Source organism: Balaenoptera acutorostrata, chromosome 8 (assembly GCF_949987535.1).
Source record: "Balaenoptera acutorostrata chromosome 8, mBalAcu1.1, whole genome shotgun sequence".
NCBI classification, from domain to species: Eukaryota; Metazoa; Chordata; class Mammalia; order Artiodactyla; family Balaenopteridae; genus Balaenoptera; species Balaenoptera acutorostrata.
Window position 1 is genome coordinate 99,326,717 of NC_080071.1, and position 15,276 is coordinate 99,341,992.

Here is a 15,276-nt window from a genome sequence, read left to right on the forward strand (position 1 = left end):
TGGTGGTCTAGTAGAATGAGTTTGGGAGTATTCCTCCCTCTGCTATATTTTGGAAGAGTTTGACAAGGATGGGTGTTAGCTCTTCTCTAAATATTTGATAGAATTCACCTGTGAATCCATCTGGTCCTGAGCTTTTCTTTGTGGGAAGATTTTTAGTCACTGTTTCAATATCCGTGTTTGGGATTGGTGTCTTTATATTTTCTGTTTCTTCCTGGGTCAGTCTCGGAAGGTTGTGCTTTTCTAAGAACTTGTCCATTTCTTCCAGGTTGTCTATTTTATTAGCATATATGTCTTGTAGTAGTCTCTCATGATCCTTTTTATTTCTGCAGTGTCAGTTATTACTTCTCCTTTTTCATTTCTAATTCTATTGGTTTGAGTCTTCTCCCTTTTTTTCTTGATGAGTCTGGCTAATGGTTTATCAATTTTGTTTATCTTCTCAAGAACCAGATTTTAGTTTTATTGACCTTTGCTATCATTTCATTCATTTCTTTTTCATATATTTCTGATCTGATCTTTATGATTTCTTTCCTTCTGCTAACTTTGGGGTTTTTGTTCTTCTTTTCCTAATTGCTTTAGGTGTAAGTTTAGGTTGTTTTTTGAGATGTATCTTGTTTCTTGTGGTAGAATTGTATTGCTATAAACTTCCCTCTTAAAACTGCTTTTGCTTTGTCCCATAGGTTTTTGGTCATCATGTTTTCAAAGTCATTTGTTTCTAGGTATTTTCTGATTTCCTCTTTGATTTCTTCAGTTATCCCTTGGTTATTTAGTAGTGTATTCTTTAACCTCCATTTGTTTGTATTTTTTTACAGTTTTTTTCCTGTAATTGATTTCTAGTCTCATAGTGTTGTGGTTGGAAAAGATACTGGATACAATTTCAATTTTCGTATGTATACCAAGGCTTGATTTATGACCCAAGATGTGATGTATCCTGGAGAATGCTCCATGAGCACTTGAGAAGAAATTGTATTCTGTTGTTTTTGGATGGAATGTCCTATAAATATCTATTAAGTCCATCTTGTTTAATGTATAATTTAAAGCTTGCATTTCCTTATTTATTTTCATATTGGGTGATCTGTCCACTGGTGAAAGTGGTTTGTTAAAGTCCCCTACTATGATTGTGTCACTCTCAGTGTCCCCTTTTATGGCTGTTAGCATTTGCCTTATGTATTGAAGTACTCCTATGTTGGGTCCATAAATATTTACAATTGTTATATCTTCTTCTTGGATTGATCCCTCAATCATTATGTAGTGTCCTTCTTTTTCTCGTCCTAGTCTTTATTTTAAAGTCTATTTTGTCTGATATGAGAATTGCTAGTCCAACTTTCTTTTGATTTCCATTTGCACGGAATATATTTTTCCATCCCCTCACTTTCAGTCTGTATGTTTCCCTAGGTCTGAAGTGGGTCTGTTGTAGACAGCATATATACAGGTCCTGTTTTTGTATCCATTCAGCCAGTCTATATCTTTTGGTTGGAGCATTTAATCCATTTTCGTTTAAGGTTATTATCAATATTTATGTTCCTATTACCTTTTTCTTAATTGGTTTGGGTTTCTTATTGTAGGTCTTGTCCTTCTTTTGTGTTTCCTGCCTAGAGATGTTCCTGTAGCATTTGTTGTAAAGCTGGTTTGGTGGTGCTGAATTCTCTTAGCTTTTGCTTGTCTGTAAATGTTTTAATTTCTCCATTGAATCTGAATGAGATCCTTGCTGGGTAGAGTAACCTTGGTTGTAGGTTTTTCCCTTTCATCTCTTTAAATATGTCCTGCCATTCCCTTCTGGCTTGCAGAATTTCTGCTGAAAGATCAGTTGTTAACCTTATGGGGATTCTCTTTTATGTTATTTGTTACTTTTCTCTTGCTGCTTTTAATATTTTTTCTTTGTATTTAATTTTTGATAGTTTGATTACTATGTGTCTTCACGTGTTTCTCCTTGGATTTATCCTGTATGGGACTCTGTGTGCTTCCTGGACTTGCTTGACTATTTCCTTTCCCATATTAAGGACGTTTTCCACTATAATCTCTTCAAATATTTTCTCAGTCCCTTTTTTTCCTCTTCTTCTGGGAACCCTATAATTCGTATGTTGGTGTGTTTAATGTTGTCCCAGATGTCTCTGAGGCTGTCCACAATTCTTTTCATTCTTTTTTCTTTATTCTGCTCTGCAGTATCTATTTCCACTATTTTATCTTCCAGGTCACTTATCCATTCTTCTGCCTCAGTTATTCTGCTATTGATTCCTTCCAGAGAATTTTTAATTTCATTTTTTGTGGTGTTCACTATTTTTTATTTGCTCTTCAGTTCTTCTAGGTCCTTGTTAAATGTTTCTTGTATTTTCTCCATTCTATTTCCAATATTTTTGATCATCTTTACTATCATTACTCTAAATTTTTTTTCAGGTAAACTGCCTATTATCTCTTCATTTGTTTGGACTGGTGGGTTTTTACTTTGCTCCTTCATCTGCTGTGTTATTTCTCTGTCTTCTCATTTTGCTTAACTTACTGTGTTTGGGGTCTCAATCTCACAGCCTGCAGGTTCTTAGTTCCTATTGTTTTTGTGTCTGCCCCCAGTGCATAAGGTTGGTTCAGTGGATTGTGTAGGCTTCCTGGTGGAGGATATTGGTTCCTGTGTTCTGGTGGATGAGGCTGGATCTTGTCTTTCTGGTGGGCAGGACTGTGTCTGGTGGTGTTTTTGAGGTGTCTGTGAATTTATTATGATTTTAGGCAGCCTCTCTGCTAATAGGTGGGTTTGTGTTCCTGTCTTGGTAGTTGTTTGACATAGGGTGTCCAGCCCTGTAGCTTGCTGGTCGTTGAGTGGACCTGTGTCTTAACATTGAGGTGGAGATCTGTGGTAGAGTTTTCGCCATTTGATATTTAATGGGGCCAGGAGGTCTCTGGTGGACCAATGTCCTGAACTTGACTCTCCCACCTCCGAGGCTCAGGTCTGATACCTGTCCGGAGCACCTAAACCCTGTTAGCCACCGGGCTCAGAAGAAAAGGGAGAATAAAAAATAAATAAATAAATAAATAAATAAATAAATAAATAAATTGAAGTTATTAAAATAAAGAATTTAAAAATATTTTAAAAATTAAAAAGTAATAAAAAGAACGAAAGAAGAGAGCAACAAAACCAAAAAACAAATCCACCAATGATCACAAGCAGTAAAAACTATACAAAAAAAAAAAAAAAAAAAGACAGACAGAACCCTAGGACAAATGCAAAAGCAAAGCTATACAGACAAAATCACACAAAGAGTCATACACATACACATTCACAAAAAAAGAAAAAGGAGAAAAAAATTATATACATATATGTGTGTGTATATATATATATATATATATATATATATATATATATATATATATATGGAAGAGAGCAGCCCAATCATTAAACAAATCTACCAATGATAATAAACTCTAAATACTAAACTAAGATAAACATAAAACCAGAAACAAATTTGATGCAGAAAGCAAACCCCAAGTATACAGTTGCTCCCAAAGTCCACTGCCTCAATTTTGGGATGACTTGTTGTCTATTCAGGTGTTCCAGAGATGCAGGGTACAAAGAGTTGATTGTGGAGATTTAATCTGCTGTTCCTGAGGCTACTGGGAAAAATTTCACTTTCTCTTCTTTGTTCGCACAGCTCCTGGGGTTCAGCTTTGGATTTGGCCTGACCTTTGCATGTAGGTCGTCTGAGGGCGTCTGTTCCCTGCCCAGACAGAAGGGGTTAAAGTAGCACCTGATTAGGGAGCTCTTGCTCGTTCAGGCTTGGGGGGAGGGAGGGGTATGGAATGCATGGCGAGCCCATGGCGGTAGAGGCCGGAGTGACGTTGCAACAGCCTGAGGCTTGCTGTGTGTTCTCCTAGGAAAGTTGTCCCTGGATCACGGGGCCCTGGCAGTGGTGGGCTGCACAGGCTCCTGGGAGAGGAGGTGTGGATAGTGACCTGTGCTTGCACACAGGCTTCTTGGTGCCTGCAGCAGCAGCCTTAGTGTTCCAGCCTGTCTGTGGTGTCCGTGCTGATAGCCATAGCTTGCGCCAGTCTCTGGAGGTTGTATAAGCGGTGCTCTGAATCCCCTCTCCTCATGCACCCCAAAACAATTGTCTCTTGCCTCTTAGGCAGGTCCAGATTTTTTCCTGGACTCCCTCCTGGCTAGCTGTGGCACACTAGCCCCCTTCAGGATGTGTTCACACAGCCAACCCCAGTCCTCTCCCTGGGATCTGACCTCCAAAGCCCGAGCCTCAGCTCCCAGCCCCCACCCGCCCTGGCCGGCGGGTGAGCAGACAAGCCTCTTGGGCTGGTGAGTGCTGGTCAGCAACAATCCTCTGTGTAGGAATCTGTCCACTTTGCCCTCTGCACCCCTGTTGCTGTGCTCTCCTCCCTGGCTTGGAATCGGCCCCCCTGCCCACCCCCAGTCTCCACCAGTGAAGGGACTTCATAATGTGTAGAAACTTTTCCTCCTTCAAAGCTCCCTCCCAGAGGTTTGAGTCCCATCCATATTCTTTTGTTTCTGTTTTTTCTTTTTCTTTTGCTCTACCCAGGTACATGGGGAGTTTCTTGCCTTTTGGGAAGTCTGAGTTCTTCTGCCAGAGTTCAGTAGGTGTTCTGTAGGAGTTGTTCCACATATAGATGTATTTGTGGAGAGTAAGGTGATCTCCACGTCTTACTTCTCCACCATCTTGAAGGCCTCCTCAACCTTGTATATTTTTATCTTCAATCTTTTTTTCTCCTTTATCTGAGTTGATTAAGGATTATGTAAAATTTGATTTCCCACTTTTTGGCAGTTACATTCTCTTTTAGTGGTTTACTCTAGAGATGACAGCTTATATTCTTAACTCATCAAGGGCAAACGTTAATTGTTACTATTATACTCTTCAACTCTATTTTCTTTAAACAAAATTCCTCTACTATATCCAGTACCTGTGGATTCTCATTCTTGCATGTTGGTGGTATATCCAAATCTGTTCTGGTTGTTTCTGCTCTTGTTCATGTTACTTGTCTTCTTGTATTCTTGATGACCCTAGATTATAATTTTGTTACTTGATCTTAATCTGTGGGAGTCTTGAGAGGCTACATTTGGAGTGCTTTCTTCCAGAAACTTCTTTTGTTTGCCTCTGCTGGATGCCAGGGGATAATTTTTTTCAGCCTGTTTCAAGGCTGTCAGTGCAGTGTGAGAATCCCTGTTTCAGCCTACAACCTTGCTGCTGCTCACACCTCCGTGCTCTCACTTCAGCACTTGGTTGGCATCAAGCTCAAGGCAATTTCATCCTTCCTTGCCACTCAAGTCTGCAGCTCCCAGCCAGCTGCAAGAAGTATTTTCATGGGAAGGGAGATTCCTTGGAAAACATTACATTGTCTTGCTAATCCAATAATGCCCTAAAAGTGTGTTTTATCCAGGGTCTATTTATTTAGCTGCAGAAGGGACCTTAAGACCTCCTAATCCATCATTTTGAAGAAAGTAGTGGCATTGATTTATTGTATTTATCTAATTTCAATGAAACAACGTCAGATCATTGCTGAACTAGCTTTTTGCAACTAGTCACTGCAACAGAAGGATAATAATGTTTCATATTGTGAGGGATTTACATCATATTATACAATCATCTTTTCACTATATAAATTGACGGAGGAGACAAGTGATGCATATAGCATCTTCAGCTATACATAAACTTTAGTTTGCTGAAGTGTAGAATATATATTATATATTTACAACTTTAGATTTGATAGAATTAGGTGTTACATAGTTATCTCATTTGTCATTTTATAAAGGAGTATCTATTGGCTATTTGTATTTTCCTCATATCTTGACTTTCTTTTTTAAACATAGCCAAGCTGATGTTTTCAGTATTTGTAATCATTCACCATGATGACATCACAGTGAAAAGGCCACATTTGAGAGGTGCTAGGTAGCTATGTCACCCCCATGTCTGGTTCCCTCTCAGTGCTTCCTGTCTGGGATCTGTCATGGATGGCAGAAGATCTCCTCCTCAGCTGGGACAAAGTGGGCAGACTGAGCAGAATGGCTCCTGCACTTTTGTCTCCATCTAATCTTCTTTCCTACCTTTCTCTGGACACAATTTTCTGAATCTGTCTAGTACTATGAAAATAGTACATGCTTCAGTTAAATAGACCTTTCTTTGAACGTTATGAGAACCGTGCATTTTCTTTATATTCTTCTAAAACTCTGTGATGCTTAAATTTAAAAAGGAATTTGAAATGCAACTTACTTGCAAGACATTCTGTATGGAGAGACATTTCATTATGTACAGGTGAACAGTACTCCTATACAGCAATCTTAAAATAAAGAAATGGCCTTCCATCCAAATGTAAATTTAGCGTGGATATTAACTCAAATTAATGAGAAGTTCCTGCCTCTGCTACTGTGCTCTCTTCTCAATGAATCTTCAGTGTGCATATAAGATAGTAAATTATTTATAGACTGTGTGTTTGATTTTTATAAAAAATGAGAGCGCCATGTTGACTTATTTTCATTTTAAAGACATGTTTTAAAAAATTTGATATATTCTCAGTTTTAAATTGATTCTTATCATACATCTATTTCTTCTAGGCATTGGCACATCTCCACTTAATAGAGTATGTTGGAGAACAGACTGCTTTGCTAATAAAGGTACATTAAATACTGCAATATGAAGTGCTCCAGCCACTATTCCTTTGATTTTTTTTAATTGGCAAGAATAGGGCACATTAATTATATAAGAAAGTATATCAGGGAACCTATTTTATCCTGTGTAGCTAAGAGATGAAAAGAGACTTTTTTCAAAGAATATATAATTACAGATGCCTACAATTTTGCTATTAGCCTTTCGTTAAAACCTTTCTGGGAAGGAGAGAATTGAGACAGCAGTCTCAGTAAGTGATGCACAGAGGTCCCAGCCTAGGGTCACCACATGGGAAGTGAGGTCAGTGTGACCAGTGTGTCACCTGGTGTCCCACCAGGAATGGGAACACTGGACCTGCTGCCCCACCCACCCCCACCCCGGCCCCCAAGGGTTGGCTGGCTTGAGCATGATTGGGAGTCACTCCTCTCAGTTACTTGTAGGCCCTGGCCCAGGCTCCTGGTAGGAGTCGGGAAAGCCCAGTTGGTCCTGTTTGCACACCTGGGTCTCCCTTGCTCTCCTTGTGTGGAAGAGGAAGGACCAAGAGCCCTGTGGTCCCTTCTGAGTCTCACAGGTCCTAGCATCAGCTCCTCAGTGCGTGTGATCTATGTAGCTATGGTACACTGCCCTGCTCTTATCTGTTCCTTCCAGATGGTCCCAGAAGATCAGCGCCTTGCAGCTGCCATCATCTTGGTGGTCTGGGTCTCAGCCATCGCATCGTCCCTGATTGACAACATACCATTCACTGCTACCATGGTGAGTCACAGTCTCCTCCATGTGATGAGGGCCCAGCTTTCACCTGCACACAACCTGGACTCACCCTTCCTTCCAGAGGAAGCAGAGAATGAGCCCTGTCCCTTTACTGCACTCACAGTTTAAGGGAACAGGTGTGATGGATCCCAGGCAGCAGCTGGGAGCTGAGGCCTACAGCTGCTGTGGGCAGTGAATCCCAGGATGGCTGGGTGTTTCAGGGTCAGTCTGACTGGGAGCTGCCACCTCTCATGGAAAAAACAGTCTTTCTTTCTTTCTTTTTTCAAAGAAAATTGGAAGACACCAAAGACAGAGGCTGGTTGAAGGTGTTCATCCTTTATTCCCGACAAATGTAGAAGCTATTCTAACTGGCTGGGGTAGCTTCTGGTGCTATGGCCTGGATAAGATTTTGAATTCTCTGTGTGATCTTGACCCAAGTCAAGATTAGGGGGTCCATATTAGAGGACTTTTACAGAGTTGTTCCTGCTGTGTCTTCTGACATCACTGATTGCTCAACTTAGGGCAGAATTGTGAATGCCTGGTATGACAGCATAAAGGTGGGAACAGGAACCTCGGGTCCTGTCACAGCACCTGGTGTTCCAGGTGTGCTGAGTGTGCATGAACACTCCTCATGGCTGGATTCTCGATAGAGGAGACTTATCTCTTGTTCTTGTGACCTTGAGGGCCACTCCTCTCTCACAGGACCTTAGGGTGACTAGGACTCAATGTCACCATGCATTGCCTGGAATCACAGTGTCTGCTGCGTTGATGTTCCAGTTACCTAGTTATTGTTCTTCCAGGGTCTGGGTTTGGTAATTCTGAAGTAATTCTGTGGCTCTTATTATTTCTTCATGAAGCCCTGAGTTAGAAGAGTCATCTGGATGTTGTTGAATGTGCTGGTACTGCTCAGCGGGTGCTGTCATTACTGTGGTCCTGCAGAGGGCGAGGGGCAGCAGCACCTCTCAGGCAGGCTAAAGCGGCAGGGCCCTGGGCTTCTGAGATGACAGGTCAGCTTGCGTGTGAATCCCTTTCTTAATTGAAATAGATTCTGTAGAAGACCCCGTGCATCTGAACCCTGTGTAGCCGCAGCCCAGAGTTTCATCAGCAAACCTTTGTCTGTGCTTCCTCGAGGCCCTACATGCTCACAGCTGATGCACCCTACCTTCTCGGGGGCTTCCAGGTTTCAGGACCCAGACCCTCTCTTGGACTGAATAAAATGGTCCCTATTGTTGAAAATTTAGATTCCTCTACTTTCTAAAAATATGACTATTTTGATATTTTTCTTCCCCAAATATTAATAGTTACTTAAAATTTAAATTTAAAAAAATACATTAAAGGAATCACAGAGGGTAGGATAACAAATATCAGTACACTTACCACCCAAAATGAGGAAAATTTTATTCCCTCTGCCTCAGGTTTTCTTGTTTGTTTTGTTTTTAAGAAATAAAATATTATAGAGGAATGTAACATTCTCTGTTCCTTCCCTCAACCCCAATATCATTCTGTCCTTACCTCTCCTGAGGGAACTACCTTCATAAATCTGGGATATATCACTATGGAAAGGATTAAAAGAAGGATCTTAGTTTGTGTGCGTCAACATGGTATGGAAACTAACTCCTGAGAAACCAAAGCAGCAGCTGCATGGCATGGAGCTTCCTGCAGCCCACAGATCTCTGCCACCTGAATTTACCATGTCAGCACGTGGTATCCACTATGGCTGCATCAGAGGAGGGCCACTTGGGTTTCTAACTTAGTCTGGAAGTGGCATCAGAAGTGACCTGTCACAGTCCTTGGGTGGGAAGTGGACACATAGCCCTGCCCAGATGCAGGGTCCTGGGAAGTATGCAGCACAGAGAGCTGGGCAGGCACTTAGGTCTGCACCATGGTCCCTTGCTCCCTTCCTCCCTCCTTTTCACTTGGCTGTCTTTTTTGCCAATTCTTTCTCATTTTTGGGGCGGTCAGGGGATGTGGTCTGTAGGATTTCATACTTAGACACCCCTGAAATGCCCTTTGACCTAGCATGTGGCCAGTTTGCCCCATGTGAGAGCAGAGTTCTGCACATGCCCACATGTACAAGCACATTGACTGTGCTGTTAGAGCTTCTTTAGATTCACTCATCCTTTCTCTAATCAATCAATTCTGATAGAGCAAATCACTTTACTGATTTAGCTATTTCAACTGACAGTTCAAGACATTTTTCTGAGTACTATGCAGTCGGATTAGGCATTAGAGTTTCATTATCTGTATCTCTTCAGGATGGTGGTTTCTTTCACACTGTGTAAGGTCTCTCTTCATCTCTGCTCTGAACCTCTGCCTGGTTATCTTTTTCCAATTCTTTATTTTCAAACTTTTTTTTTGTTTTTTTTTAAATCCCTTTTTAGTTGTATTTTTTAAAACAACATGCAAATGGATTTTTAAAATTCCAAGCAGATATCTCTGTTAAGAGAATAGTTTTGAAACTGCTAAGTGGCGTTTCAGGAGGCTCTGAGGAGCTCTAGTTTTTTATGTTTCAGCACAGAAAGAATTCAGTGAGAGACAAAGTGATAGATGAGAAGTGATTTATTAGAATAGGATGCTTGTGAGGCTTACAAGAGGGTGCTGCACCCAAGAACATAGTGGGCTACAGTTTTATAATTAAAGGAAAAGTGGGAAGGGGGACAAGACCACCTTCTTCCTCATTCTTGAGTAGACATCAAGCTTCCATCATCAGCTTTTCCTCCAGATTGGGTAGGGGAGTTTTCTTGTCCCTACATGGTCAGGCCAGGACTGTCATGGTGCAACGGAAATCAGCTAAAAGGCAGTAACATATGTTAAAAATTGTAAATCATCTCAGGTTCTAGTATAATGTCACCTTTTCCTTATATTTTTGTTTATAGTGTGTGCAAAGGAGCATGTCCTAGGAATTCTTAACTTACTAAGCTCACTGGGCAGGATGTGGGTCTCATGCCACCATTGTTTTTATTGTTTTGGGGCATGTCTCATGTTTCTGTTGTGTGGTTTTGTTGCTAAGCTTGGTTTTGTGGTTAAGTAAACCTGCTTTCTTGAGTGATCATTAATTTACAGAAGTCTCCCATACTTTTTCTTTACTTACAATCCCCTAGTAGGATTAACTATTTAATTACCTACTTTGTCCCTTTACTCTTTCCCTTTCGGTTAACATGTTTAAATTTATTGTGTTGACTGAGAGACTTGAGTTTATTTCTACTATTTTATTAAGGTTTTGCATTTGTTATACTTTTTCTTTTCTGGTTCTTTTCTCCCTGTTATTTTCTGATTTCTCTTGGATTGATAAATCTCATCCTCCAACTGGCTTGGATGGTGCTGATTTTATTCCTAAGTCTTTTAGTGGGGATCTTTCTATTTGTAATCCACATAGTTGTATCTGCATTTCAAACAACAGTTGCAATCAACATGAGAAATAAAATATTGCCTGCCAAATATCAGTAAACAAAGGATGTCACCGTCATCAGCAATTGCAGCCACCTCCAATGGTGAGCCAGTGAGTCCTGAGGGTACTCAGGAAGGAAACAAAGAATACCTGCCATCTAGCAGCCATCAGACTACACAACGGTGAGCCCTGAGGGAACTCAGGATGTGAAAACACAGGATACTAGCCCCAAATACCTGAGGTGCATATCAAAGAAAGGATTTCAATGACCCCAGACTCTTGCACCTTCCCATACATGGAAAAACGCTAAATTCCTTAACTTAAGATATTTGGTTTTCATTCATTAACAATAATTTTTAGACATTTATACTACCTGCCCTTTGTTGTAAAACTCCTATATATCCTGGTTCCCCCACCCCCACCCCGCCCCTTGCCTCTTTGGAGCAGTTTTCTCAGGGTTACTTGAGATACTGCCTCCTGGGCTTGAATTCCTAAGAAGATCCACCAAATAAAATGTAACTCTCAACTTTTAGGTTGTGTAATTTTTTTCAGTCGACAAACAGAACCTACTTTAGTTAGTTTAAGAGGATTAGGAGTTTATCTAAGAATAGGGTACAGTTCATGGATTTTCTGAAGGACACCCTGGGTGGGGTTTGCCCCATGAAGCCCCCAACTTCTGCTGCTTTGCCTGGGCTCCCTCTCCCAATGCTGGATGCTGAGTACCTGAGCCTCTGTCACTCTGCCTTGAGCACACCTTGTCACATTTCTCCAAATTCTCCAAGCCTGACTCTCAACTAGAAGTGTCTGATTGGAGGAGACCATGTCACATACCTGTTCTAGCTACAAAGGGGTTGGGGAAAGTGAGTTTCCGGCTTCTGCCTTGGGGAGCCAGAGCTCATGAGACAGAGTTCCTCAAACATAGGAGTTCCTCAGAGCCTGCTTCAAAACTTACGTAAATGCCTTCTCTGCAATGCTTTCTGTACTTCCCGTGCAAGGCCTTGCTTGTCCTCTGGGGTCCTATAGCACTTTACACATAACTCCGCTAAGGTAGTCATTAAACTGATTGTCAAGACATGTCTGCAGCTGCATTCCCTTATTTACTAGCATTGTGCCTGGCACAAAGAAGATAGTTAACAAGTGTTTGTATGAATAAAGAAGTAAATAAACCACAATAGATTAATTTTTCCAAAGTAACTCTTCCTTCACATCACCCTTGGCTTATCATCCTCCAGCAACATTCTGTTACTCTCACTGAGGGAATTGGGCACCTCAGTGCTCGCTGTGTTTCTGAGAGTCACAGAAAATATTGCTGCACCATCTCTCTACCAGGCCTCCCTGCCATCTGAGACATACCCTCCTCTCCAGTCGGGCTGGTGCCACTTTCCTTAGCATGATACTGGGCATCTTTCTTGTGCCTTTTCCTACAATATTCTTTGCTGCTGGTAACAGCCATTCCCCTCAACTCTCTCCTCCCTTGTCCTGAGAGCTGGTCTCACCAACATAGAGCCCTCTATGTTCCCCCAGTGGGAGGCTGTCCCTTCTCTGTATTCTTCTTCCCTGTGGCAGCTACTATCACTGCTGGCTGGAGACACCAGATGCTGGTCGAATGCATCAGCACTGGGAATCTCTGGTGTGCCCTGAGAAGGCCCTGGGAATAGATGGATATTATGAATGCATTAGTGTTGGAGACACTGCCAAAGTTGGCAGATGTGAAGCCAAATCTGGCCTCCGTATTCCAACACCAAATTAAATCTAGAGACAGAGTTTTGGGTGGAGTAGAAAACAAAAGCTTTATTGCCTTGCCAGGCAAAGGGGGCCACAGCAGGCTAATGCCCTCAAAACTGTGTGTCCAACCTGGGGAGAGGGGTGGTTTGTGAGGAGTTTTATAGTCCAGGGTGGGGTTGCTGATAAGGATCAGGGTGCGTGCAGGGCCCACATTCCTTCAATCCAGAGATCATCTGGCATCAGGTAATGATGGGTGAATTGTGACCTTCTCTGGAAGGAAGAGTGCTTCACCAAGTAGTTAGCATCTTACATTTGGTGGGGGTTTTAGTTTGGCAGAAGAACTCAAAGCTATTGCTATGTGTATCCCTTGAGGGGGAACCAGGACCCTGCCCCAAGGCTGCACTATTATTTCTTGACTGCTCCTCCCTTATCACTGCATCCCCTCCCTCCCCTGATTAGCAACTGTTTGAACTTGCCCTTTGGAACTCAGGGAAGGGGACACAGAAAGGCTTTTGTCCCCAGGAGCCCCACAGGGTTCTGCTTGGTTTCAGATGTTCTGTTTCCCTTGGACCTTCGTTCCTGACCACCAGCCTGTGCGCTGCAGGTGTTCATAATCTTTCCTTCCTTGCTGCCTGCCCTGTGGATATGGGGCTTCCTCAATTTCAGCCCCACAATTGTCCTCATAAAAAATCCATATGCATATAGACATCTCCCCTGCTTCTGGCCTCTGACAGATGCAATGACATGAATGGGTCCTGGGGGAGTGATTTAGGTTTCCTGCCTAGATAGGATAACTCCTGCACATTTCACAGCCCTTCTCCCAACCAGGAGCATCTTCACTCTGCATGCCTGAGAAGCCCTCTGAACTTGGAGTGTGTGGAAGGAAGGGGGACTCTGGCTCTTGTCTGAGATCTCGGCAGTCATTTTTGTCCCTCTGCACCTCTGGCCTCATCCTTTGCATTCCAGAATCTTTGTGGTCTGGCCTGGCTTGCATGGACCTACAGAGTTCAGGCATTTCTAGAAGGGTAATGCCCCTTCTACTCTATGAGGTCTAGTTTCTTGGACTGTTTCTGAGGCCAGCTCCAACCAAATGTCCCTTAGAGTACCTGCTCCTCACTGTACACTCCTGGGGAGGGCTGCTCAGGGTCTGTCTGCTGTGTGTATTTTCACTTTGGTGAGATTCCCATATTCTCAGTTTTGCTATTTTCCTGGGGACTAAACAAGGAGACCCAAGAACATCCTGTAGGAATGCTGTCAGGTCAATCCAAGGGTAGAGATAGGTTTGCCTGCCCGTGACCATCAAACATGAAGAGAAAACACAGGAACAGTGACTGGGGTCCCTGCTGCCAGGCTTGCAGAGCTGCCTGTGTTTGAGCTCAATCCTATTTTTCTGTAAGAACACAGCTCTGGCCAGTGTCATTCTCCAGGTCAACAGGGCAAAAATTCATGAGATTTAACAGCGTTGAAACCTTATTTAAAAATGTTAGAAAACTGCCAGATGCTCTCACCATTTCCAATGACTAGAAGTGCTGGCCAATGCCTCAGTGGGAGACTGAGGCTATGCCTGAAAAGGTTGTGAAGCACCTACTCAGAAAGTTCTTTTTGTTAAAAAATTATGAGCATTATTCTAAGGAAGTGAGTTAAAGAGACAAAAGTTCGTGTCTTCTTGGGTGGTGTCTTCTCTCCAGAGCGTGCCTTTAGTTTGTCGGTGTTCCTCTGGTATTCACATTGTCAACTGTGAGCTGAGAATAGCAGGTTGGAAGCACTTCACATTTGTTCATGATATTTCTCTTCCAGTGATCAGAGAAGAACACCAAATAATTCAGGAAATGCCAGAGACTTGGTTTATAACTGGCAGGATCACTTTCTTGAACTTTTGCTTATCATGTAATGTCCAGAGTGGAAAGAACTAGAATGGATGAGTTTACCTATCCAAGTCATCTGGACAGGGCTTCAGTGAAAATTCCAACATGAGCATGGGCAGATTATGGGAGAACACCCCATGGCTTTTTTGAAATTTGATTTGCTCTTTTAAATTTTCCTAATCCCTCTGCCTGAGTCCTCCCCTTCATTTTGAGCTTTGCTTATCTTAAATGGTGACACTACTAAACACACTATTAAATCAATTTAATATTTATATTCCATCAATGAATATTCCATCAGGGAAGGCAGAACAGAGAGAGAGACTTTGAAGCAGGAAGCTTGAAGCCTCCTCTCCCCTCTTGCCACATGTGCCAGTGTTAATTCCTCACTTATTTGTAGCAGAGGCAGAGGGAGTAACTGGTATGGTGGGTGGTGGCTCTTCATCAATTGGTGTGGAAATATTCCAATATTTTAACAAATATTTCCATATAAGGAAATCCCTTTGATGTCTGCCCACCTCTCCTTCTTTCCTCTTCTCCCATCTGCAGCTGACAGGGAGCTGTGGAAGCTACATGTGACCCCAGATCTGTTTTTTTGGGCAGCTATTTTAGGCTTCCCAGTACACCACCCTAGAGACTGTACTGGAAAACTAAAAAACACTGCTAATGACTGAGAATTCCCTGACAGTCTTTCTCAATTTAAACCTATCTTTTCAGCCTCATTTGCTTGAACAGGAAGAATTCTCAGACAATTTTCAAGTTAAAATATTATTATTCCTGTCCAGGATGTTCAATTCAACGAATGGTAATTTATGCATATAATTTTGTGGGTTTTCTCTAACTGACTTCTTCATCATTATCTGTATTATCATTCAGCCTCTATGTGGAAGTCATTTTTAATGGCTGGTTTGTTCTCATGCATCCTTTTTCTCTGAGTTTCTTT

General features: G+C 42.0%; 1 protein-coding gene across 8 annotated transcripts in view; it reads left to right on the top strand.

Annotated features, from left to right (window-relative positions):
• Window positions 1-15,276, top strand: part of OCA2 (OCA2 melanosomal transmembrane protein) — a 281,194-nt gene that overhangs the window by 217,298 nt on the left and 48,620 nt on the right. For all 8 annotated transcript variants that reach the window (XM_007182886.3, XM_057550707.1, XM_007182888.3 and 5 more), the window contains 2 exons: window positions 6,560-6,619; window positions 7,260-7,364. In XM_007182886.3, coding sequence (XP_007182948.2) covers window positions 6,560-6,619; window positions 7,260-7,364 — 165 coding nt within the window. The remainder of the gene's footprint in view (window positions 1-6,559; window positions 6,620-7,259; window positions 7,365-15,276) is intronic.